At 43.3% G+C, this 26,755-nt stretch overlaps 2 protein-coding genes and 1 long non-coding RNA gene across 3 annotated transcripts in view; 1 reads left to right on the top strand and 2 right to left on the bottom strand.

Moving 5' to 3' along the window:
* The window catches only part of ANKRD13C (ankyrin repeat domain 13C), a 46,783-nt gene extending 38,332 nt beyond the window's left edge, over positions 1-8,451 (bottom strand). The window contains exon 1 of the mRNA XM_084637116.1: positions 7,933-8,451. Coding sequence (XP_084493242.1) covers positions 7,933-8,287 — 355 coding nt within the window. The 5' untranslated portion in view covers positions 8,288-8,451. The remainder of the gene's footprint in view (positions 1-7,932) is intronic.
* A 9,158-nt stretch (positions 8,452-17,609) lies between these two features.
* CTH (cystathionine gamma-lyase) overlaps positions 17,610-26,755 on the top strand; it is a 41,247-nt gene continuing 32,101 nt past the window's right edge. The window contains exons 1-3 of the mRNA XM_084637117.1: positions 17,610-17,932; positions 22,304-22,385; positions 22,843-22,938. Of these exons, the coding sequence (XP_084493243.1) occupies positions 17,765-17,932; positions 22,304-22,385; positions 22,843-22,938 (346 nt within the window). The 5' untranslated portion in view covers positions 17,610-17,764. The remainder of the gene's footprint in view (positions 17,933-22,303; positions 22,386-22,842; positions 22,939-26,755) is intronic.
* Positions 19,485-22,360, bottom strand: LOC311525205. Its single transcript, XR_014712716.1, has 3 exons — positions 22,274-22,360; positions 20,774-20,838; positions 19,485-20,195 (listed from the first exon to the last, which is right to left on the bottom strand). It is a non-coding gene; the product is annotated as an uncharacterized lncRNA (long non-coding RNA).

The following is a 26,755-nucleotide window of genomic DNA, read 5'->3' as shown; positions in this document are numbered from 1 at the left end:
CACTTTGCCAAGCTATAACAAAATGAAAACTAACCAGAGTCTTACTACTTTACATAAGTCCTATTCAGAACTCTGACCAATTTCATTCTATCCATGACTGAGAAAGCTCTCAGCAACAGATGCAGTCACTGGACATAGTCAGCAGGGAAATGGACTTAAAAAATAAATTAAAAGATCATGGAAGAGTAGAGTAGAGCCTCAGTCAGGGACCAGGATTGTGCTAGGCACTGTACAAGAACATAACAAGTGGGGTCCCTGCCCCAAAGCTCTTGCAGACCAACTATAAGACAACAGAACAGGTTGATAGGACAGATGAGGGACAACAAGGAAAAAATGAGATATACACATTACATTAGCCAGGAAGCTAGAGGAGTGGTAAAGTAACAGATTCTCAACGGTAATTTCAAAAGTCAGAAGGTTCTAGTGTGAGGAAAGTCTGGAGTAAGAAAAGAGAAGGTTCTCCTTTTTCCCCAGCAGCCAGTTTATCAGACAGAGGCTGAAGTTCCTTAAGCAAAATCCAGGAACAGTACTCTAATAGGAATCCCAGCACCCTCACCTTTGACAGCAATTTGTTCAGAAAAATATCTTTGCTTCTCACCTGGGCATTGCCTTTGAACAATAAGGCCACCATTCTTTCACATTGGTCCTTAGTCTTCTTTCCATTAGCTGCCTGGCCTATGTTTCTGTGAGTAGAGGAGCATGGAGGGAGAGAACGCTGATGGGATAAGTTAGAAAAAGTTTGGTAGAGGGGGAGAGTTATGAAGGAGAGAAGTAAGGGGAAAATGGGGAAACAGTACAAAGCACAACATAGGAAGACACAGAAGGTAATGAAGAAACATTGTGATCTATTATGAGAAGAGTGAAAGCAAATGGAAAGGTAGTATAAAAGCAAGAAATGCAAGTTACATTGTAAAAAAATTATATCCATACCTAACAATGTAGAACATTAAATGAAGTGCACAAACAGGACATTATTTTACTACTGTAAAGTGAAAAGGGGTTGCTCGAAGATGGGATAGGAGTCTGCTGGCACAGGAATCTTCCACACTGAACAACAGTTGAGAATTTGTTTTTAAAAGCCATGGTACTAACACCTTAACATTCAAAAGTATGTTGATATATGGCCAAATATTGAGGGCCTTAACTCACCCTCCCATCTTTTATTTTTTAAATCAAGCCCATTAAGTTAGATTGTTAGTTTCCTAAACTTATTTAAGAATGTGAACATACTGCTTAAAAGTGCAAGGAATATTTACTTGAAAAATGCTTTAGTTTGGAATTAAGCATTCATAATACTATATTATGCACACAGCACTAGTAAATGAATTAAATCAGACAAAAGTGCTTTTTTAAATGTTAAAAATACTGAAGCATCTTCTACACAATTATCACAGGATAAGACACTCTCAAAAGGGGCTGTGGTGATGAATCGGTTTGAAGAGGGCACAAGGGAAGAGGCTGTGGAGTAGAGTAGTATTTCAAGACTATAATATCAAAAAAGACATGGCTGGCCCTGGACCGGATTACGCCAGTAGGGGCACTGAGGTTGAGACAGCTTGAAAAGATAGCAAGAAATTTTTATACTCGTTTGCCATTTCAAATGCAAGCTCAATCATATGACTAATGGAATGATATGAAAAACAAACTGACTTATTAAAATTGAGTCATGGGTCCTGAATAAGCTATAAACATTGTAGAAACAGCCAAGAGAGCACTGAAGACCAAAAATAAAACAAAAGCGCATGCATGTTGTAAGGTTTTACTTAGAAAAATGCTTTACATAACAGCAAGAAGGTGTGTAAAATTGTTCACTTGTTATTGCCTGAATGTAAGTGTTCATGCAAGGTTCTGGGTGGTAGTCCTAAGAGCTGAAGTCTTCTATTTTGTTCACCACAACACAAGTTCAGTACAGGAAATGGCAAACTTTTCCCATGCTTCCCAGTCAGTGTTCTGACCTGGAAAGACCTCACCTAGTGTTGAAAGGAGATGTCAACCAACAACATGATTAAAACATTTATATTGTGGTAGCACCTGAAGGCCACAGCTAGGTTTGGCCCTATTTTACACGACACTGTACAAACACAAAAGTGACTGTCCCTGCCCCAAAGAACTTAATTAATCCAAGAGATCCTGTTTCTCCCTCCCTTACCCCAAATATGGATTTCTTAAGTAAACTTAAGCCTAAAGGATCTGAAAACAAAATTAGAAGCAGAGGATAACTCAGCAATCAATGGATCCTAAGACTCAGCAGATACAGATGAGATAAGTTTCCCACTAGGGAATGAAAAAAAAAAGCAAGAAGCAAGTTTTGAGTCCCAGAAACTAAAATACTTCAGCTCTGTATCAAAAAGAGTGAATACATGTAAATTATGACCTGATCGAAACAGAACAAGGTGTGACCAATAACCTGAAAGAAACTAAGAATTCGGTTTGATTTCAGCACGAACAGTGGAAAGATGATACAAAAATCCTTAATTGTAGTAACAACCCATAGAAGAACTAAAGAAAGTAAAGTTCAAGACAGAAACTTGCACCCAGTGACAATACACACTTACAACAATGTTTTAACGGAAGGGCGTCTAACAAATATTCCCTCCGCCCTAAAAAAGGAGAATAACTATTTCAATACGAACTACGAGTGACTAGTTTGTAACAGATTATCACTGAAAACCAATCATGGCACAACTTTTTGCAGAGCACCTCCACTAGCCAGTTTAGCCTAATCTAAGAAACCTACAGGGCCTGACTTTGGCTTGTCAGCAATCCTAGCATACAACAGTCTTATTGAACTCCATATTAAATGTGCGAGTCACCTTAGGCTTATTAATTATGGCACTGAAAATAAGGCTTCTCAAGAGTACTATCAAATATTATGTCTAGGGAAGCTATAATATAGATTTTTAAAAAAATAGTGTTAGGATTGCTACAATCTAATTACAACTAAATTAAATTACAACTACAGTTGACAACTAAAAGTCTAAAATTTTACCCATTTTTAGAAATTCTAATGCAAAATTAGTAGCAATCAGAAACCATCTGTAACAGCCATGTAGTAAGATTAACTTTTCTTACTCTTACTTTTTGTACACCGTAAATTATGACACGACTAAAACCAGCTTTTTATGATACTTTACTGTAAGGAATTTTGATTTAATGCTATTAGAGCACTAACATATGCAACACTATTGTAAAATCTGTGTTATAAGAGAACCCCTTTTATAATAGAATCCATTCTACAACAGAAGCACCACGCAAGTCACTTATGAAATAGGAAGTTACTGTAAAAGGCTGTAAGACCTTGCTTTTTACAGTGCTTGATATCACATACACGAAAGGACAGAGATTAAGCAGCCTATTACTGGAGTAATACAAAAAGAGGAAATGGAAGTAGTACAATGTAGTATATATAAATGAAGGAGGAGCCTCATGCAACATCCTTGGACTTGATGCAATTTAGAAGAAGCAGGAGGTATGTTTGGAAGAGAATGAAATACCGAACCCGTGACAACGTCATAGTATGGAGTATTGTTGTAACTGTATTGATACCACAATATTAGAGAGAAAGGTGGGTGAGGTAATATCTTTTATTGGACCAACTTCGGTTGGTGAGTCAAACAAGCTTTTAAGCTTACAGAGCTCTTCTTCAGGGTCAGTTACTTATGGAAAATACAGACTATCAATGATCAGGTTCATTCTCATTCCACACTTTACTTTTGCAGCCACCACCTTAGTTTGTCCTAAAAACTGTCATGTATACCATGCATCTGATGCCACAAGTTCTAATTAATATTGCCAGCTTTGGAAAATAAGCCACTGGATCATTATAGTTTTGCAACTATTAAGGGTCTGACATGCATAAGAAGTCAATTTGTACTAACAGCTATTTAAATGATTATGAAAACGTCAAGTGGCTGTTGTGCGTATTAGTGCAAGAGTTTGGAAAGAGAGAAAATCAAATTAGTTTGCAACCTGTCACCATAAAACAACTGATGACAGACCAGATTAAGAGACTGAAGTTCACTAGATATTGAGTTTTTGCACATTTAGGATCCGACTTTCACTGGGGGCTCATCCAAGCTAGCACTAGTGCACATGCATGTTTTAAACGTGTTTTAGGTTCCAGGGTTTACATGCACAAAACATTTTTATAAGCACATATGCAAAATCCAGCACCTGTACAAGCAGAGATTCAAAGGCTCTAGCTGCAAGTGTTTGTACACTTTTGATTCACTATTATGAAGATGATGGAGTCTAAAAACCAAATTAATGGTTTTCATGGAACAGTTAGTACAAAAATCCAACTTTTCCCTTAACATGATGCCACAATGCATATACAAACAGCCATAAAGCGAGTGTGGACAACAAGCTTCTGACAACAAATGAAGCTCTTTTGGTATAGTAAAACCTATTTTACACAACTATCCAAGGAACCAGAAAGAAAGTTACTTAGAGTCTGTAAGGCTGAATAAAGTTGTAGATTAAAATTTGTATATATAGAGTCATCCTCCCTAGAGGCACGTGCAGATCTTGTAAGTGCAGGCAGATCCCTTCCCCTTCTTCCCTGCCATTTTTCCAGATTTATCCTCTATTTGTTTAATCGGAAAACTTCAGGTTTAAGATAATACTGGTATTTTAGGGACCTTGATCAGGCTTTATGAATTAGGGAAGGAGGCAAGTCTTTGCCATTGCTCTTGTACATCTAGAAACTGTATTCTTTTAGGCTACATCAGTAGGGCAGTAGTACATTTGTTTACATTATGATAGCTGTATCATAGCAAAGGAAAGATTTTTTATTTAAAAACAAAATGAAGAATTTGCAAAGTGTACATCACAAGTTACAGGCCCTACACTTGCATTAAAAAAGAAATCCTCATATTTCCCCCCACATATCCTATTTTTTCCTATCCACAACTTTACAGAATCTTTTTGGAAGATTTTTGTTTGCAAGAGTTTACATTACAATCACTCATCCAGAGTGTCCTTCAGCTGGGAAAAAACTCTGCTCAAATCCTTCCACTCAAGTCTTAGAGCATGCGTGGAAGTGATTTTTCAATCACTTCTGTCTATTTTAAAGTTTTTTCCCAGCCAAAACTGATGAATGTCCAGAGGTGAATTTGCACAAACATAGATCGTCGGCAAGTTATGAGCATGTGAAAAGATGTTACATATTGGAAGCTTTTACAGCCTTACACTACAATGCAGCTCACTAACCTGTGGTTTACATCAATAGTTTCAGGATGAAAGGCTTCAATCTCTGCTGTTGTGGGGCAGAAGGAGGGAAAGAATGAATTCTACTTTTGCAAAGAGATAGAAAAATCATAGTAAGCAAGTCTATCGCTAACTGCCAGGTTCCACACAAGACTACCACAAATAGAGATAGCAGAAGAATAGTGTCAGGGAATCCACTTGGATAAGAAGTAGGAAAGAATCTGGCCCCAAAGGATCTATCCTGACAAACCGTAATAGGAAAGCTTGAAAGGAATTCACTATAAAGGGGATAGGCAAGATGATGAGGGCCTCACCACAATGGAAGGGAGATTGGTTCAGTAAGAAGAACTGGCCGTAATTATTCTTCTACTCAACCCCATGGCTTCTGGCTAATCCAGTGCTTCTGGATGAGAGGAAGGCCTCCTAGGGAAGCAATATCCCCAGGATTCTCCTCCAAATTCTGAACTGTCCCAATCCCACCAGTCCTTAAAGTGGGCATGCAGTAGCTGTACTCTTATGTTCACCTCTTTTACAGGATTATAATAAATTTGGTGCAAAGTATGCCTTGTGAGGTATCATTTGAAAACTCATAACTTGCTGATCATTATTGTCCAGGTAAAGTATGTGTGGTAACTTTGCATGTAAAGTTACAGGATTCCTCTGTATGCTATTACTCGACATGTTCCAAGTCTGGGGGGAGCACCCAAAACCAGTTCCCCAGAGACAAAAGGCTATCCAGTGCCTCAGCCAGGTATCATCAAAACCAAATGGACCATCATCTGGTTAAGTGGCAATACTTTGGCAGGAAAGAGGATGTGGGTGAAAATCTACATCTTGACAAACGAACAGCTGGGGGTTCCAATCCACATAGGCTGTCTCCTGAACCACAGCAGGAGATGATTCGCAAACAAGAGAAAGAGCTAGAGAGAGGAGATGAACCAAATTATTTCTCCTTTCTCTCTACCCACGGCATCCAAAACACCTAAAGAATAAAGGAAACAGCTTTGGACTTGGGGAGGGATCCTGAATGAAAGGTTCAGCCAGTAAGAATGCTAAAACATGTGGTGAGAGAGACCTTTGCTTTGATTTCCTCTAGCTTGTTAAGTTAGGCATTAGTTGAGATTTACTTTTATTTTCTTTTAACCAATTCTGACTTTTATATTTCATTACTTATAATCACTTAAAATCTATCTTTCTCTAGTTAATGAACTCGTTTTATTGTTTTATCGAGACAAGCGTGTTTGGATTGAAGTGTTTGGGAAGCTCCATTTGGGATAACAGGATTTGTGCACATCGTTTTCTGTTAATAAAATGATGGACTTTATATGAGCTTGTATTATCCAGAACAGTGCTGGGCAGTACAAGAGGTACATTTCTGGGGGAAAGTCTGGGGCTGGGAATTTGCTGGTGTTGCTCTGCAGTGTGATGCAAGGGTTACTGGCTGTAGCACTTTTGCAGTATAATTTATTGAGGGAGACTGTGGCTTTGTCAACACTGGACTGAATAATAAAGACATTTATTGTTCGGGGTGTGAAAAAAACCACCCACCTGAAAGAGAAAAGTTTTGCTGACGAAAAGCTTTGAAGTGGTTTGTCAAAACTACCACCGCTTGTTGGGGGTGGAAGTTTTCTGTCTGCGGGAGAGCTCTCTTGCCAACAGTGGCTACACTGCATGCCTTTTAGCAACACAGCTGTAGCGGCACAGCCATGTCGCTAAAATGTGTGCAGTATAGACAAACCCTTAGTGTGACCAGACCAGGACTGGTAGCTCTCACAGCAAAGCAGTGTAAAAGGCAAGTTAGACAACTGAGAGGGGACAGCTGTTCATCAGTCCAGATTGTAATGTAATGTCACAGGGTGTCTGAATAAAGAGTCTTCCCCCCAGAGTATATGGGGAAGAAAATTAAGAAACTCACTGTCATCTTTCTGACTGATTCTGTAGTTTCATATATGGGAAGGTTTTTTCCCCCAGAGAGGGGAACGGAAGCCAAGATAATGTATCACATAGGTAAATGGGAAGGAATGGGGGACTCTCTCTACAAGCAGAGTGGGGTGGAAATATCTCCCCACCAATCCATCTGATGCATCCCATGGATGCAGATCAATGCTGAGAGCCTCATCCAATGGAGAATGGGATAGTGGGGAACCTTCCCAAGACCTTACCAGGGTTTATCATATAAACCTTTGCCCTGGGTGCAGATCACTGTGGAAAATTTCCTCCTAGAAAGTACTGGTAGTTGGGCAGGGGAGAAAATGGAAGGGAAATGTCTCTCCCTGGCACTGTGGTTATCATTCTGCACTATGCTCCCAGCTGTGGACCACCGTTTGGGGGAGCTTCAAAGAAGAATCACCCACTATGACTGCTTTTCTGAGGTGCAACCCCAAGAAATAGGAAACGTGGCTGTCCTTCTGACCAAATGTCTGGGGTCTGGATAAGGGGGTTCCTGAAAGTAACTTGGGAAGCAACCTATGTCCCACTGCTCATGGCCATCTTTCTGGGAGATGCCCTGGCTGTAGATGACAGATGGGTGGGTTCGGGAGGGTGCACCCACTGGGCTAGCGGGGAATTCCCAAAGAAAGTGGTCAGCCAGCCTGTCCTTCTGGCAGCTCGAGGGCGGAGCACAGGGACGGCGGCGGTGGGCTCTCTCCTGGGAGCGGAGGGTGAGGAGAAGTCTCTGCGAGGCCCTGGCTGCTGTCCGCAGGCGCGGGTCGGGGCAACACTCACCATGACTGTCCTTCTGGCCGATGCCCTGCGTGCGGATCAGTGCCGAGAGCCGCCTCACGTCCCCCTTGAAGACGCACTCGTGAACCGGGAAGTGTCCCGGGCACTTGTCGGGCTCCGCGGCGGGGCTGACTCCCCCCGGGGGGGCGGGGGCCCCCTTCAGCTGCAGCCGGTGGTGGTGGCTGCTGAAGATGCGGTGGCCCCCCGCGCGGCCGCCCTTGCCGCTGCTCCCACGGCCCCCCGTGAAGACGCCTCCGGGCGCGGGCGCCGCCTCCTCCTCGCCAGGCTCCAGCAGGTCCCCGTCCTCCTTGCTGGGCTTGTGGTCCCTGCGCAGCGAGCGCAGCTTCTCTCCGGTCATCGCCAGCGGCGGCCCCGGGGACCGGGGGGCCCCGCCGGGGAGACTCGCCGGAGGCGCTGCTGGGGGGACGAGGCACTCAGAGCCGCGGCGGCGAGTCCCGTCCCGTCAGCATCCCCTACGGGAAACAGCCCGGACGCAGCAGGCTCAGGGGAGCCGACAGTCTGCCTCCCCCCTCCCCCCTCCCCCCTCCGGCCGCTCCGCTCAGCGGCTCGACCGCGCCGCCATCTTGTCGAAGCGATCTCGCGAGAGCCCCGCGGCCCGGCTGGGCGCGGAGAAGTTGGCGTGAAAGGAGGAGCAGCGGCAGCCGGCGAGGGGCGGCTGAGTCGTCGCCGCCGCCGCCGCCGCAGGGAGCGGGTTGGGCGGGGCGTTGAGCGGTATGGGGGCTCCCGCGGAGATAGGCAGGACGCACGCTGCCGGCTGCGGCCCCCGTCATGGCTACGGTAGTCACGGCTCAGCCGAGCGGCCATGGCCCTTGTAACCCTGGGTGGCGCCCCCGCGGTCAGCCTTGTTACAGCGCCAGCCTTCCGCAGCTCCGGCTGTCCCGGCTTCAGTCCGGGAGGCCCCGCGGGCAGTGGGACTCCGTCGGCCTTGGGATCGCTGCGGGGCTCAGACCCGAGACAGCTCGCAAGGCCCTGGTAAGGGGTGATCCAGGGAGCCCCGTGCCCGCTCCACACGGCCACCGGCTCCTTAGGTAAAGCCGCTGATGCTCTTAGTCCAGGCTGTTGCCAGGTCAGTCCCTGCTGTGGTAACCTAACTGGTCACACTCCTACTAAAAAAAAGGTCCTACCTCGTAGTTAGGCCTGGTAACCTACTTTGCCTACAGTAGGAGTTTAACACACTTATTAATACAGCTTCTCCCTCCTCTAGGCATGACCTGTGGGGAGAGAAATAGAAGTGTAGGACTGTAAGGGACCTCAGTACGTCAGCCAGTCCAGTTTCCTGCGCTCAGCAAGGCCTGATCTACTTATACATAGTCCCTCCTGAGCAGTGTTCCCTCTAATTTTTGACAGGCCATGTGTGCAAAAAATTTCTTCTATGCAAATTTTTGAAGCAGAGTTCAAATTTGTGCGCCATGCGGCAAATGCACCCAAGCAAATAAAATGCTTATACATTTAAAAAGTTTTGATTTGCAATTTGTGATAATAGTTTTACACCATGTTATTTTATGTCATTTTTAAATACTTAGAAAAAGGAAATTTAACTTCCTTTCCCCCTCTTGCCAGGTAGTAGAATCTGGCTGTGTTGATAGATGGCGGGCAAACAATCTCAAAAGTCACCCGTAAATGATATTTTGGCCTGGCTCCGATGTAGTATTTCATTTTTTGTGCGTGCGGTGTTTCTTTCTGTGTGTGGGGTTTAGGATCTGTGTGCGTGCACATATGTGCACAGCTTAAAGGGAACAGTGCTCCTGAGAGGTGTTTGTCTAACCTCTTCTGAAAAACCTTGGTTTGGCTCCCTTTTTCTTGCTACATTTGCAGAACAACAAGGAGTCTGGTGGCACCTTAAAGACTAATCTGTTGTCTTTTGTGGATATAGACTAACACGGCTACCCCCTTATACTTGACATTTGCAGAACATAACTGTCCGCATTCCCCTCAGCCAAGAGAGGGGGGCACACTGTGTTCCACTTCAACAACCACACCACTGGTTTGGGGCTGATTTAGAGCCAGTGATTGGAAGCTATGCTAAATTACGTTTTTTCCCTTTAAGGTTTTTCCTCTTCTTTTTAATTATCAGATCCATTCTTTTATAAAAAAAAATTCGGTAAAACTTGTTTTACAACTTAGATAGAGATAAATTTAGTATATGCATAAATGCATAATTATAAGCTGACCTATGGAAGTCCCTAGAGCAAGTTTATAAAAAACATAAACCACATGCACCCAGGGAAAAGCAGCCACCACTGGGGTGCTCTTCAGCAGTAGGCTAGACAATAGCAGATGTGTCTGCCTCAGTTTCCTCTGCTGTTTGCCAATGAAAAGAACATAGTTTCCCATAGTGCCTGTTACAAAGCCCATCTAAGGACATTATTTATATATACCAGTACAAAAATTACCCAAAGACCTTGTAATAAAACCATTTTCTAATTTCCACAACAAATATTCAAAGATACAACAGTTGTCTTTTTCTGTCCCTTCTGTAGGTCATCCACTTGAGAGTCAATAACAGCACTTTGGTCCCAGTTTCTTTTGTCCCTGATCCAGGGACCCAGTATCTAGGTCTCCCTGTCCTCTCACTTTTCCTACAGCCCTTCACTCAGATCTGCACCCAGAGGGCTCCCCCTGCTGCAGTGTGACATTCCTCCAGCCCTCCCTGCCTGGGAATCCACCCTCCTGCAACAAAAAGAAAAGGAGTACTTGTGGCACCTTAGAGACTAACCAATTTATTTGAGCATGAGCTTTCGTGAGCTACAGCTCACTTCATCGGATGCATCTGTAGCTCACGAAAGCTCATGCTCAAATAAATTGGTTAGTCTCTAAGGTGCCACAAGTACTCCTTTTCTTTTTGCGAATACAGACTAACACAGCTGTTACTCTGAAACCTCCTGCAACAATAATCTTGCTTCTAGGCTCAGCTTTTCCTGACTGTAGCGGGGTAATTACCCCGCTCCTGCCCTGAACGGTTAAAAGCAGCCCCAGGGGAGGGCTGTGGCTGGGGAAGGCTGAATGGAGAAGCAGCCTCAGCTGTGGCCACAGCCCAAGCAGGGCCCAGCTGGCCCTTAAAAGAGGGCAGTGGACCAGGAGCAGACAGTCTCTGTCAAAGGGCTTGGCTGTTGGGAAGCTGAACAGAGTACCTGAGGAAAAGCCCCAGGTTGTAGCCTTGTCAAAGGCCAGAAAGGTGCAAGGGTGCAGCCCAGGGTAGGCAGAGGCACCCAGTCGAAACCCCCCTTGCCTGTGATGATTAGCTTATACAAACTGCAGTTAGCTCCAGTGAAAGGGGGCTAGATGGTGACTGGCAGTAGTCAGTGAGGCAAGATGGGGATAGTGGGTGGGGGTTCCCCTGGGTGGGGAGACCCTGAGAGCAGGTGTACTGCCAGGGGGCAGCGCCTGAGGACAAGGGGCATGGGTCCAGGAGGGACATGGGGGCCAGCAGCAGCGAGGCACTAGCCTGCAGAGGGCACTCCAGGTGAAAAAAGCTAATTCCCAGGATGACTGACAGGGGGGAGTCTTGCCAAGACCAAGCTGGATCTTTCCCTTTTCCTAGTGGGCCACTTCTTGAGGGGACCTAGCTTTGGTCAGTTCTCACAACAGCTTTTCTCTAAGCTCCTCACTAGCAGCTCATAGTTACTGTTCTCCTTCAGACAGTTCTCCACTAGCCTTTCCTTTGGGGTCCAAGTGCCATCTGTTAAGCCTAATTGAGGTTCAAGTGACCAGTCATAGGTGCACTGGCTTCTTCCCTCTAAAAGGGCCACTGTCAACCTGTGACACACCCTAAGCAGGAATTTAAATTTATCAGTCATACGTTTTCCTATATGTCAGAGCCCCCACCTCCCTTCAACAATTGCATTTATTTTTAAAACAGTGCTTCCCAACCAGAGTTCCCAACAGGAGCAGCAGCAATAATAAATCCTAAAATACAAAGGTGGATTAGGGGCTTGTGGGGCCCTGGGCCACAGCAAGTGGGGGCCCCTCCCCACCTCTTGCGCCTGCAGTCCCCTCCCACACCTCTCTCTGGCACTCCTGCTGGGGAAATGGCATCAGGGCACAGGGGCTTGCCCCACCCTCATGCTTGGCACTCCTGCTGGGGAGTGGGGTTGGGGCACAGGGACTTCCCCGGCCTGCCTGGCACTCCTGCTGCGGGTGGGGTTGGGGAGAGCGGGGGAAGCCCCTGTGCCCCGACCATGCACCTTGGCAGGAGCGCGATGCACTGGGGTGCCCCAATTGGCTGGGACCCCTGGGCATGGGCCCCATTGGCCCAGTGGCTAATCTATCATGGCTAAAATCAGACTGAGGAAGATAAACTAAACAAGGGGGTAAGGTGGGGAGAGAGACACACAATTAGACTACAGAGAGAAGACTGACAAAAGGACAGGGAGCTGCACTGGTCATCAGTGTTTTTGCATATTCATTTGGGACCAAGCTCTAAAGGGACAGTACACCAAGCCGTAAGGGAGAGAGTACCTCGTGGCTTTCTTAAAGAGCTCCTCTAGCTGACTCAAGGAGTAGCATCCAGCTCTTTTTGACTGGTAGGATGGTAGTGATAATGCAAGGCCCATAAGATGGAGGAAGAAAGTAAGACGATATGGAATTTTGGAAGATACTCTGTATCACAGCAACCGTCTCTCTGGCCAAAGAGCTGGATGGGGGAGATGGTAGAAAAGTTTGAAAGTAAGAGCCAGTAGGGAAATGTGAAAATAATTGAAGAGATCTGGGGAAATGCACCAAAACAAGGTAGGAAGCGAAAGGCAGGCAAGAATAAAGAGGTAAAAGAAAAATTGCACAAAATCCAAAGCAAGAGAAGAACAACTAAATTATTTCATTAGTGTATCTGGATTTCTTTTTATTACCAATCCAATTAATAATAATATTTACGCTCAAAAATAAAACCTTCCTACTGAAATATTGGAAGCCTCCTTATCTGAAAATATGTAAAGAGATATGCTACCCTCCCACCTGCTTCCTCCCAGGCACAGAAAAACACAAAACTAACCCCCTGAGGATAGTAAATGGAACTAGCTAGACCAGCCTGATCTAAAAAATTTAATTATATTTTGTCTTAATGTTCACAGTGATTGACTTGATACAGATGAGACATATTTCTCAAGAGGAGAAAGAATAACAGCTGGAGAAAATTAAGCTTGAGCAAAATCAGGTAATAAAGAAATTAGAACTGACAAAACTCCAGGATCCTTCTTAATAAGAAGTGTTATATAACTCTCTCCTTTCCTTTGGGGCTGTCACTGTTTCTGAAGCTGTTTGTTTATAAATATTTGTATTTGCTAAGAATTCTCCTTGTTCTGAGGTTGCTCAAACTGTAGTCCATGGAACCAGGACAGAGCCTCTTCTGGTGTACCATAGAATGAAAAATGTTGAGAACCAAATATTAGGTTATTGGAGTCTGAAAGGAGTTACCACACTAAAGGTGATCCTGTATATTTCGAGAAAGCCCTACGGAATCCCTCCAAGAACAGAAACAAAATAATGTGATATGGTGATGTGTCAAACTGGAGGTAGGGAACGAGATTCTACATGGAAGAAATGGAACTTTATTTTCTCCTTGACCTCAGTCTACCCACCCAGGCCTCTCACAATATAAGAGTGACCGTAAAGGAACAAATGAAAGGTCTGCCTATGATCTAATGAAATTAGTAGGAGTTTCGCATGTTCAAGAAATGTGGAATCAATCGCTTCTTCTGGTGTCCTATTCATAAAAGTAACCATGCAAAGCGTGTTTTTTTAACTCTGAGATTTTGACAAAATGTAAAAAGATTTTCTGCTGACCACTGAAAAACATATTTGTGACCTAGGTACTACCTAAGTCCTTCCTACATCTCAAGTTCCTACCATCTGCTGCTGAGGTGGGCGGGGGTGAGAAGGAAATGTTTATAATGACAAATGTGTGGCGGCAGTTGTCTCCCACTCTTTTCAAACTTCACCAAGAAATATTGAGACCAAAGATTGAAAATTCATTGTGAAAAATAAAAACTGGAGAAAGTTCTAAGTACTCGAAAAGGGTCTTGGAATAGAAACCCTTGTGTAACCTTCAATATAAATGTTCTGATGTGATCCACCTATAATAATAGATCAGCTGCAGTATGAAATAGTTTCATTTTTCTGAGTCACACAAAGAGAAGAAGACTGACTCTGTAGCAAGCTGAGGCATTCGTTAGAAAGGTGAGCCAGCTGCTAATGCCGTAAAACAAAAACAGCCTCCTTCTAAGCTCTGGCAGTGAGTTGCATAGCAGCCTGGGAAAGAGAAGCTCACTCAAATGAATGCTTCATATTTTACTTGGTTCGTAAGCTCATTCTTCTGCAGTTGTAGAGCATTTGTGTATGTATGGGCCTATGCTTGGTTTATGGACCTAGAATATTAAAATAATATGAAACCACTTCCTAGGAACTCTGTGTTTGGTAGGATCTCATATCCTCCCCCATTAATGAGGCATATTCCCAGTGCACTTGTATAGTTTATCTTCTATATTGTACCATGCTATGTGGAAGATGTACTGTCTGTTGGGGAGGGGAATTCATTGGGCACCCTGCTTACCTTTGGAGTGGAGCAGAGAGATACACTTCAGACCACCTAAGCATCTTTCTTCCTCTCCCTTGCTAACCTGTGAAACTGAACTGCTAGCTTTCAAGCAGGAAGTGCCCAATAAGTTTGGTCATGGCTCCTTCAAATTTCTTCCTCAAATAACTGATATTCAGTCAGTGAAGGAAAGCATAGTCTCACAGTAGGACATTAGGGGGCTCACTGAACATGTTTGGGGAGGACTTCAGTGTCATCCTAGGGGCCAGATTGCCATATACAATGATAGGATTAAGGGGCATCACAGGCTGAACCTGGGGATGTGGCCTGGGCTAGAAAGGTACACATTCTTCCTAGAGCCAGTAGTCGTTCAACCTCATTTTAGCTGGAAAGGGCCCAGTATTTAAAAGGGTAATGCTACTCAGAATTGTCAGCCATGACAATAAACAGCAACTCTACCAATACAGAGCTCTACTGCATCTTTTTTTACAATTCAGCGGCAAAACCATCCTGCACATTACTGTACAAACTAGCTGAGTGAGTTTTTTCTCTAAGAACCCCTATTCACAGAAATAAGGTCATGACTATTAATGTCAGAGAAAAGTCCGCTCATTTCCCCCAACCTTGTTAAAAACACAAGCCAGAATTTCCTTTTGCATTTGTTCTACACCATGGATTTACTCCAGTGTAAGTGAGAGGAGAATCAAGACAATGGTCCTCATTTGCACTTTAGATTGGCCCAGAGCCATGTTTTGTAACTAGGTTAAAAGTTTGGTGACAAACCCCTTTCAAGGATAAAAAAGATATTTAGGGAAATGGATACAATGAAAACAAGCAGTAATATATTCTTACTGGTAAAAGTACCTTTTGCGCTCTGTGTGTGTGTGTGTGTGAATTAAATGATACAAAGGGATATTAATATTCCATTTGTCCCATCCCCCACTCTCAAGTTTTGCCTTTTTCCTGACTATGATTCTATATCCTCATTGCTGTATCTCTTTCTTTTATTGTTTATATTGCAGGCACCCAGTTTAGACTGTAAACTCTTTAAGTCAATCCCATATCTAAGTTACATGTTATATAAATCATTACGTACATCTTTGATGCTGTGGAATTAATAAATACTGATTAAAAGATGTCTACTTGCTAAAGGTGCAAGGAAACCTAAAAAGCAGGAAAAATAGAGTGGAGGCTAAATGATGAGGAAGGAAGATTTTCAGATCCCAGTAGAAACACTGGAACTGTACAAAGTATGACAGGTTTCAGAGTAACAGCCGTGTTAGTCTGTATTCGCAAAAATAAAAGGAGTACTTGTGGCACCTTAGAGACTAACCAATTTATTTGAGCATAAGCTTTCATGAGCTACAGCTCACTTCATCGGATGCATACTCTGATGTAGCTCATGAAAGCTTATGCTCAAATAAATTGGTTAGTCTCTAAGGTGCCACAAGTACTCCTTTTGTACAAAGTATATTGTCAATGCTCAATGAGAAACAACTACCATCTAGAATCATAGGTTCAAATTACAGAAGGACTTATTCATCCCTTCCTTCTCCTGCAATAGTTACATTGCGTTGCATGCTGTGTGAATGCAAAGGGTGGGGTTAGATTTCTTACAAGAGATCAGGGCTTTTATTTATTTTTTTTTAAATGAGACACTATGAATAAATAGGGTCTGTTCTGCATAGTCACCAAAAAGATCACATGCTTTTTCCTAAGCACAGTATTTTACCCTGGTGTCTTTGGCCACAATCCTCCCCAATTATTATTTATATGATCATGGTGCCCATAACCCCTACTCATGGACCAAGATCCAAATGTGCTAGGCACTGTACAAACATGGAACGGAAGCAGAGTCCCTACCCCAAAAAGCTTACAATCTAAATATAAGACGAGACAACTGCTGGATAAAAACAGATGGGAAAGTACAAGGAAACAATAAAACAGTATTAGTCAGCATGACTGGCAATTGGGTCAGCATGCCAACAGCCGAACTGCTATAAAGTTTGTTTGTAGGCACCACAGAAAAGGCACATTTTAAGGAGGGATTTAGAAGAGGACAATGAGGAAGCTTTATGGATATTCATGGGAAGTTCTCTTAAGTGTAGCAGCATGGAAAGAAGCACAAAGGTGCTTGTGTGAAAATGTAACTGGTGGGTGATGGAGGCTGGCATCATTGGCCAGTTGGAGGCAAGGAGTTGCCATCTCAGTGGTGAAGGAGAGAGAGGCTGTGAAGGGCACTGAAGGTGAAGACAAGTAGTTCTGTTTGACACACGGAGGAGGGGGAGCTAGTGGACAGATGCAAAGAGAGGGGTGATATATTCAAAGCAGCAAGTCTGCAGAATGATCTTTGCAGCAGCAGCATGCTGACTGGATACAAGTGGGGCAACACTGCATTTGTCAAGGCTAGAGAAAAGGCTGCTGTAGCGATAACCACACAAGATGATGAGAATCTGGCCAAGAATTTTAGCTATGGATAGGAAAGACTGTGTATTAGAGATGTTGTGCAGAAAGAAACGTGTTGAGGATTGCTATGGTCAGTTGGATGGCCGCCTTCTGCCCCAGAGCCAGCTGCACTTCAAGGGTGCTGTAGATACAGAGTGGTTAAAATAAACCGAAAGAGGGCAAACTCTGAGAGCACCAAGCCAGGAGGAAGGAGCGCTCTGCTTCACCAAGCCAGGGCCAGGTGCGGACTTTGTGCATTAGCAGAGCCAGGGGAGTTCTGCACTTCACTCCCCTTTCTACCCAGGTTATAGTGTGGGTAAGGTGCTTTGGGATCCCTCAAGTGGTATGGAACAGTAAGAGGGTGCAATGGACCCGACAGCGACTATTACTGTGTTATCCCCAGGGAGTGTCTGTGGCCTGGGCCTACACTGCTGTCTCCCTGGCAAGTTCTCGTTTTATGCATGCAAACGCCTGTTCATGGGCCGCGAATGCCAGTGGAGCAGCAATGCTTCCTTGGGCAGCTTTAGAGGCACGTCAGCTCCCGCCCGGCTCCCCAGAGGCCGGGGCCTCCCAGGATCAGCAGCCGGGGCGGGGGTACGCCACAACGCCCTCCATCCTGCGCCAATGAGGGACAAGGCTCAGGCGGCGGCGCCCGGCCTGGTCTCCTCCCCCAGCCGCTTTGTGCAATGCAAGGCGGGGTTGCTGGCTTGCAGGCAGTCGCGGCTGCTGGCACGGTATATTACAGCGGCCGGCTGCACCTACCGCTGAGCCAGCCCTGCTTCCTATCCTCGCAGACGCCAACACCAGCCGCTTTCCTCGGTCCTCCTGCCACCACAGCTCCCCATGGAGAAGGCTGAGGACGGGTCCCAGGGCTTCCTGCCGCCCTTCGAGCACTTCGCCACTCAGGCCATCCACGTTGGGCAGGAGCCGGAGCAATGGACCTCCATGGCCGTGGTGCCCCCCATTTCTCTCTCCACCACCTTCAAGCAGCAGGCGCCCGGCCAGCACTGCGTGAGTGGGGACTCCTGCGAGGGAGGAGTGGAAGGGGTGATGCGGAGCGAAGGGAAACGTGGGGAGTGAGCGAGCGGGTCACGGATGCTTTGTTTTAGATGAGAGGAATGGAACAGATGGTTTCAAAGGCTCTCTTCGCCTGTACGGAAATGAGGTGGGGTAGAAGGTTTACTCCCCTCTAAAGCAGAAACGTGCGTCCCTGTAGGTCCAGCTCTGACCCTTACACAAATTATGCACATGTAAACACACGCACATTTGTAAGGGAAACCAGTTTGTTTCCTGTCCATTCAGACTGGAAATAGTGTTTTTTTAAAATCCAGTTTCGGGGCACAAAAAGGATGTAAAGCAGCAAACTATTGACATCTGAAGAGTTTTTAAAAAGTCCCAACAATTTTTTATTTTGCAAAACAAACTTATTTTCCCTGGAGAAGGCGCTTTCCAGTATGCCAAGTTTCAGCCAAAAACAAAAATTCTCTATGATTGGCGTAAATAATCCTCCTCTCTATCACAAAAAGGTTGAGGGTGGAAATGCAGACTCATTTTTAACTCTAGAGATTCCAGGGGATATCACAGAACAGAAATCCTTTGTCACTGCACTTTATATAAAACACAGCTTGGAAGTTTCATAAACCAGGTGGCAGCTGCCCAAATAGCACCTGTCCAAAGCAGTATATCCATCATTAAATACTCAGTGCAGAGACATGTTATGCATTTAAAAATCAACATTTATAATGTTTAATAAAGTTTTTAACTCTTTAACCATTTAATGCATGAAAGTCTAGCAATGTCAGAATGATGAAAGAAGGGGCTTGGCTGCCCGAGGGAGGTAGTGTGCAGTAAGTTAGTGTAGAGTAGGTAGTGTACTCTACATTCTTACCCTGTCTCTCTGTGTGGACACCCTTACTGTGCATTAAGTGTACCCTTAAGTAGTTTAGCTTAACTTAATTCAGATTGGAAGTATGTTAATAGGCACAGGGGCACTTTCAGTGCTCAGTAAGGGTATCCACTTGGGGGGGTGGAGTTAACGCAGAATAGCTAGTGCACAACGGCTACTTTAGACTTTCTCCCTGTGTAGAGAAGCCCTAAGTAAAAATGCAAAACAGGCTGGAAGAAAAACATAATTCCCTCCCTTGTTTCTGCTTCGTTAGCGTAGAATTGTAGCATGAGTCAAGAGAAGGCAAACTTGTTTTCCTCTGAGACTAGTCAGCTTGGAGCCTTAATTTCTCCCACAATTAGCTGAATGTGGATCAGAATCAGGTCATTAGACTGTATTTCTGCCTTCAGTCTGATTTCCCGGTAGTATTAGTATGGGAGAAGAGTAATAGAAAAAGTTCCTTGATAGTTTGTAGGCATGGATATATGGTCCTTACAGGTTTCAGAGTAGCAGCCGTGTTAGTCTGTATTCGCAAAAAGAAAAGGAGTACTTGTGGCACCTTAGAGACTAACATTTATTTGAGCATAAGCTTTCGTGAGCTACAGCTCACTTCGTCGGATGCATCCGACGAAGTGAGCTGTAGCTCACGAAAGCTTATGCTCAAATAAATTTGTTAGTCTCTATGGTCCTTACAGTTTCTCTTAACTGTAATACTACTAAAAAGTGGTCATACTGCAGAGCAGAGCAAAAAGCAATGCAATACACCATAAACTACAAATTATGCTAGAGAACGGGTTGTACTATAGGCTGAAAGGAAACAATGCTTGCTGGCAGAGTTCAGAGACTGAAATGCCATTGATTAGGATCCAAGATCTTTACCTGATTAGTGATGTTTTGGATGCCCAGCTTGAGACATATTGAAGGGACCTGACTTTAAACAAGTGCTGAGTACCTGCCTCCTGAAAATCAGAGCCCTCTAAGATGTCTCAAATTAAGCACCCTAAATCAATAGTCATTTTAAAAAAATGACCCATGTGTGCAGGTCCAAATATTACTATCCCTCCCTAGTACTAACTTAAGTAAACAAATGAAGCCAGCAACATCAATCTTTTCCCTCCACGTAGAGATTTCCCCATGATCTGAAAAAACATACAGCCTCTGAGGGAAATTTTCCAAGACAAACTAAAAGTCAGTTGGAGTTGAGTACCTAACTCCTCCTCTTTGTGCCTTTGACTCTCTGTTGATACGTTGGTGTAGATTCCATGAAGTGCTTTTGACATCAGGAAACTGAAAGCCAGATGAATGTTCTGTCATTTATCACGTGGTCTGTGGGCAAGCAGAATACTACTTCAGCTGAAATCTGATAGCAGAATGTAATCTGGGTCCATACTGTAATAAACAACAACCACAGAAAAACCTCCTCAGTATTGTTAAATTAATTTGTTTCAATTAGAATATAAGAATGGCCCTACTGGGTCAGACCACAGGTCCATCTAGCCCAGTATCCTGTCTTCCAACAATGTTAGCAAACATTTGCTGCTCGCTTTCCATAAATATAAAAGAGAATACTGGCAGAAATTTTTGTGGAAACTAAGAATTAAGCAGACTTTGGGCAATAATTGTGAAAAATAAACTTTTGAATTCATAAATGTGATATCCTCCCTGCCGCTCCCCACCAAAACCCTGATTCTAAGCATTACACTTATTTAACTAAGGAATGGAAACGTACCATGTGATCAGTGTGTCCTCTCACTGTCCTCCTGACAGAATTTAAATTTAAATATCAAATACTTGTGAATGAGTGATAGACCAATAATTATTTGCCAAATTTGAGTTAAAATAGGAAATAATCACAAGCTGTTTACAGTCAATTGGAGAAGAGAAATACAGGAGAGCTAATGGAATATACTTTTTATCCAACTTTCTGAGCCACATTCTTACTGCAAGTTCAAAGATAACTTCTTTACCTTGTGTGAGCTTGTATCAGAATCCAGAACAGGATGAAGAATCTCTTTATACAGGGATTCTGAAACTAGAAAGACATCAGAATAGTTAGCCAGACTCTTCCCCACCCCCACTTCTTCTTCTTTTTTTTTTTTCCTTTTCCCTGTTGAGTTTCTTTAGACAGAGCTCCAATGCCCCTTTCAGGGCTATTGGGCTTATTGCACCAGTGAAGGTCTTCCCAACATGCCAGTTGGAATTTAGGATGACTTGTGCCAAGAAAATACTTGTTCTTCTGAGGATCATAATTTTTCAGACTGACTTGGTGGCTTTCAAAATCTACTGACAAGCTTTCTGCAGCACCTGCCTTGCAACTGGCAGAGTGTTGTGTGTGTTAAAAGGGAAGCTCATCTTTCCCTTTGATTAGCCCTGGAGGTTTTGGATTCAGTTCAGTTTATTATTGCAGATAGGTAAACATTTGTTCTGAGGCAGCTCATGTGACTACCAATTATACATTTTGGCATCCCTGTGTGACACTCATGCATTGCTGAAGACTTGAGACAGCACTGCATTCCAGAATTGTGGAACAGGATTCAGGACCTGGTCTTTCACCATTTGAAGCCAGTAGGATCTTTACCATTAATTTCAATGGATGCAGGATCAAGCCCCAATTACGCAATATTTGAGCCTGGGCCTGAAATACTGATTAACTCCAGTTGACCTCAATGGGAGGCAAAGTGCATGGACACTTTGCAAAGTACCAGAGATTATTATATCCTATTTGAATGTCCATGAGGGAGTCTCATAAAATTATTGCTAGAATAAGATGATTAAAATCAGCTGGTGCCAAAAATGGAGTTATTTTTAAAATGGTAGCAAATTAATTTATTGTAAAATTTTATCTTCATTATAATACAGCCTGTACTTTAATGAGCACACACTGCATCCAGATTTCCCATACTAACCCTTAAGTTTTAAAAGTTGTATGTGACTTAGACGTACAGGCTAGATTCTTAGTTGATGTAAATTAGCATAGCTACATGAAATCTGTGGAGCTGTACAAATTTACACAGCTGAAGCTCTAGCTTCAGTTCCCAAAATGGAGGGATAAATGTTAATGCTTGGAATTGAACTATAGAAGCCCCTTTTAGTAAAAGTAGTCTTTCAATGTGAGACTAATTATCAACAAAATATAACAGGACATATTAAAACCTTACCAGCGAAATTTAGGTTATGACTCAGAGAAAAGACTTACTAGAGCATATGAGAGTGCTTAGTTTGACTGCAAATAGGTTGTCTTCTGTTCTGACAAGCAACAGGTATTGGATCCCTGTGGGGGGGGGGGGTGTCCACAACAACTTGTGATAGCAGGTGGCTATTTTTTTTGGATGCATAACTTAGTGTTAGGAATATGGATCTCTTGGATGGTCTAGGATTTTACCAAATTTTAAGACAGGTGATTGTCAGTACAAGTTTAGCTAACTATATTATTGTACAGCACCTCCTCCAAAATCCCCAGCACTTACTGTTGTTTTTGTATCTTATTTTCATCACAGGGTTTCGAATATAGCCGTAGTGGAAATCCTACTCGGAATTGCCTGGAAAAGGCTGTAGCAGCACTGGATGGAGCCAAGTACTGTAAGCTCTCAGCATTTTCATTAAGAAATATGTCAGCATGTGTATCTTCAGAGTGGACTACAATAAAAGTATCCTAAGAGGGTTGGAGCACTGGAGTTTGACCACTAACAGTAAATCATTTAACTCAGCTTTTGCTGTCAGCATTTACTTCAAGTGTCAGCTTCTTCACTGGTGTGATCTTTTTTTCTTAGAATATACCTGAATTAATATTCTTTAATCAAAAGTGCTAACAATGGTTAGTACATAAATATCAACTCCACTCTGCAGTTCAGTGGACCTACTCATGCAGTAACTATTCAGTTTAAGTAAGAGTCTGGCCCTTTATAAAACATTGACACTAAACAGGAAAATGGGGGTGACAGAAATTTTATGTTCATAACATGATGTAAAGACATCTCTCTATAAAATATAAATGTGTCTTTGTTCTCTGCCACAGTGATTCTTTTTTCTGTTCTAGGTTTAGCTTATGCTTCAGGCTTAGCAGCTACTGTGAATATTGCACATTTGTTAAAGGTGGGAGACACTGTTATCTGTATGGATGATGTTTATGGAGGTAAGTTAGCACCAATATATGTTAGGTCTTAACTGTGTTAGCTGTACACCTCTTAAATATATTAAATAATTGGAAAGAATACTTCATGCAATGAAAAGTCTTCTGTGATAACAGACCACTGTTTTGTGACTTCATTGGCCAAAGGTGGAGATGTGAATGTTTGTAGAATGGTTGCACTCATTTAAGCTGGAGAACTCAAAAGGTGTGGCTAACTGGTGATGTCTGCTTCTGAGAGGAAAAGTCCCAGCCTCCTAGCTGTGCACAGATAAATGTTGATTCTACTTAGGAATCCAGTAGCTGCTAAAGATCCAAAATGGCCCCAGATTGCCAGTGTTCCAAAAAAACAAAACAAAAAAACATCATCTCTGTCATTTCCTCTAGATTACCTGTTCTACTCACCAGCATCACCTCAATCCTGTCTGGATTGAGTTTCAGACAACTCTCATTCCAAACTATTATCTTTACCAGGGACTGTGGAAGCCTTGTCTGAGTCTGAGCTGTGAGTTCTCCATATATTGATAACATTGCAGCCCATGTTCTCTTGTGATCTTCTCTAGAGGCCTCACAAATGTGAACAGGAGTGGTGATGCATCCTTATGGAGCCTTACATGGGGGAGGGGTGACATAACCTTATTGAGCCTCCATATGGTAGAGAATTGTTCATATTACTCTGGGAACTTTTAGAGGAAAGAATGTATTAATGGAAGTGTGACCTTGTACACTTCTACCAGAGTCTTTGAGAAAGTAAATACTATCTCAAGATTCCTGTTTCTTGGTCTGCAGAGAGAGCTAGAATAATCAGCATGGTCAACAGCTGACCTTTGGTTGTTCATCACTACAAGGAGATAATCAATCTAGCTAATATAGCCTCCAGATCATATACAGGTCTTGAACTAAATTGAAAAAAAGCAGAGGAGTCCAGATGCCACCAGAGTTGATTAGCTACCTCTTCAGCAAAGGAAAGGTTAGGGAAAGGCCAACCACTGGCAATATTTGTTAAGATGTTTTCTTGAGCAAGAGCTGGACAGTATGTTTGAAGGAATTCAGCACCTTGCCCTCCATTATCCACAAAGCAGTTTCTCGTAGTAAAATAAAATGTTGACTTATTTTCCAAGCCACTTAGGTTTACCTGGCTGGCCAGTACATGAAACAGTGTTGCTGACTTAAATTTACAGAGGAAGTGGTGGCATTTACTTCTCCACTACCAAAACCAGCATTGCCCGAGACTTAAATGCTCCACACTACCATCTTTCAGGCTCTAGCCTTTCAACAGTGACCACTGGAGACTGGGGATACTGACCCCTGCCATCTAGCCTCTATTGGCTGCTGTTACAAGTGGGTCATCCATATACCAGGATGACCTGTGGGAATAGCTTAAAAAGGGGGGGTTACTAAGGAACCAGTGTGTCAGAAGGTGATAAATCATCATAATGTCCTAACCGGCCATCAGTAAAGTAGGCTGCTGGCTGTAGAGTATTTCTCCACAGAAGTATACAATCCAACCTGGTCCATTACTTTCCCAGACAGAATAAATAGAAAAAAGTCTTCTACCCTGATGAGAACAAAAATGAGCCTTGATCTCCACCTGAAAAACATAACGATAGCATGACAAGGGTATGATCCTCACATTCCCAACCCAGAAATAAGATCTAAAGAGAGTCTATTTATGTGTATCGAGCCACAAGGTATCCAAGAGTTAAATGTCAGATGCTTATGTGATCCCAAGTTGACTCAGAAAACCCATTCTCTACATGGACATCAAAATTGCCTTTGTGAGATTGACATCTCTCTTTAAATTGGTTATTTCCAGTGTTTAAAAAAAAATAAATAAAAAATTACACTGGATATGCCAACAGCACTTGGTCATCGCTGTAGGCTTTGTGGCTATACCTCCGAGTTAATGAGCTCATACACTGGTAAATGAACCCTAATTAAGGTAGAATAGTAGACTAGAATAAAAATTTGGTGGGGCCACTCTGGAAGAAAATCTAGGCCTTTTTTTAGGAGGTGCTCAGCTGCAATGCACTTTAGTGGAAATTGTTTGCATGCAGCGCCTTTGAGTATCAGGCCATAAACCTTTTTGTACTGATGCAGCTTTCTTAAAGAGAGGCATCAATGTAAAAATGGCATTTGTCAGATTTTTTTTTTTAACCCCACTGTTATTACAAGGGATGCCTAAGATTACCTCAGAAAGTTCAGAAAAGTAATTTCTCTGTTTTCAGTTTTTCTCTGTGCATTGGACTGCACTCTGTATGGGCCTTTTGCACAGCAATGGGAAAAGAAATTTTTTTTTGAAAAACAGATAAATGATCAGATAAATATAATCAAAAATTGTCCCCACTGGGGATTCAGGGCCAGGTGCAGTATCTGTAATGTCCTTTTAGGTGATTTAAAGAAAAACAAAACAAAAACTAGATTTCAAACTGAGTGTGCCTCTTTCATGCTGTTGGTGGCTAAATAAGTTAGTGCTTCAAGGGAATGAGATCCATATGGTTATCCATGCATTTATTTTTAATTCAGACAGTAGATTATCATGGCTTGGTGTTTTCAGATGCATGTTGTAAGGATAACATAATTACTTTTGTTTTCTGTTCTCTCTCAACATTTCCTGTGAAAGAATTATAGAAGAGCTTAACTGAAACATACCAAAGAAAGAAGCTTAGGGGAATATCCGTCTCCTTGCTTTTGTCACCACCGACTAATGGAATAGACAAGAAATATAATAATTGTAATCTCTCTTCCTGCTTCTTCCTTTCCCTCCTAAATTCTTAGTTAAGCCTACTAAATAGACTCTGAAACGGGTGGCCACTCTGAGGCTGCATGGTAGAAACACATGACTGTGAGGAGAATTAGGACAGGTGGGGGTATGGAAAGATGATGTGGAGAGTAGAACTGCCAGGGGCTGTAGGGAAGGGAGGAAACAGGCAAACTCAGGGCATGGCTACACTTGCAGATGTAGAGTGCTTTGAGTTAAACCAGCCTTCATAGAGCGCAGTAGGGAAAGTGCTGCAATCTGTCCACACTGGCGTGGCCACATTAGCTGCTCTTGCAACCGCCACAGAGAGCAGTGCATTGTGGAAGCTATCCCAGCATGCAAGTGGCTCAACGTGCTTTTCAAATGCGGGTGGGGTGGAGTGTGACAGGGAGTGTGTTGTGTATGTGGGGAGAGAGAGTGGTATTCTAGCCTTCTGGTTTTTTTTTTTTCCCCTCCTCTCTTCAGGTCTCAAGTTGGAAACCACTATGGGTGTCCACGTTGGGACCAGTATAAAGATTTACTTTTAATCCTGACTTTCATCTTCCTTTAGGAGAGACCAATGTAATATTACAAAATAAAAAGTACTTAAGAAATTTATATGAAACAATAGCCCTAATGGTCTCCCATTACGTCTAGAGCACTGTTTGAAAATACAACACTCTGCAGCCCAGCATCTCCCATAATTTTGCTGTGCATGAGCTAGTCACCTCCTGTGTGCAGTTCCAGAGGCCGTTCAAAGCGGCAGCACTCCCCCCCCCCCCCCCCCATTCTCTGGCTGCCACCAGATTTTCTGCTTCCCTGGTAGCAGTCAGTTGTGGTTCTCTTTTCTCCTGCCTTTCCTCTGCCTTTTTATTTTCTTCATTTTCAGGTAGCAGTGAACAGCCTTCTTTGTTTTTCTTCTCCTTCTCTTGGACCAGGTATTCAGCAGTGCAACAGCAAAGCTGCACAGAGTCTCAGCTTCGGTGTCTCCCTGCAGAGCTCTTCTGCCCCCTTTCAGAGATGGCAGAGCAGCCATGCAAATACAGTGCTAGGTCCAGATGTTGCTCCATCTGGGAGGCAACT

Source organism: Lepidochelys olivacea (assembly GCF_965140295.1).
Source record: "Lepidochelys olivacea isolate rLepOli2 genome assembly, chromosome: 8".
NCBI lineage: Eukaryota > Metazoa > Chordata > Testudines > Cheloniidae > Lepidochelys > Lepidochelys olivacea.
The sequence above is the reverse complement of the archived record's forward strand: the minus strand, read 5'-3'. Positions and strand labels throughout refer to the sequence as shown.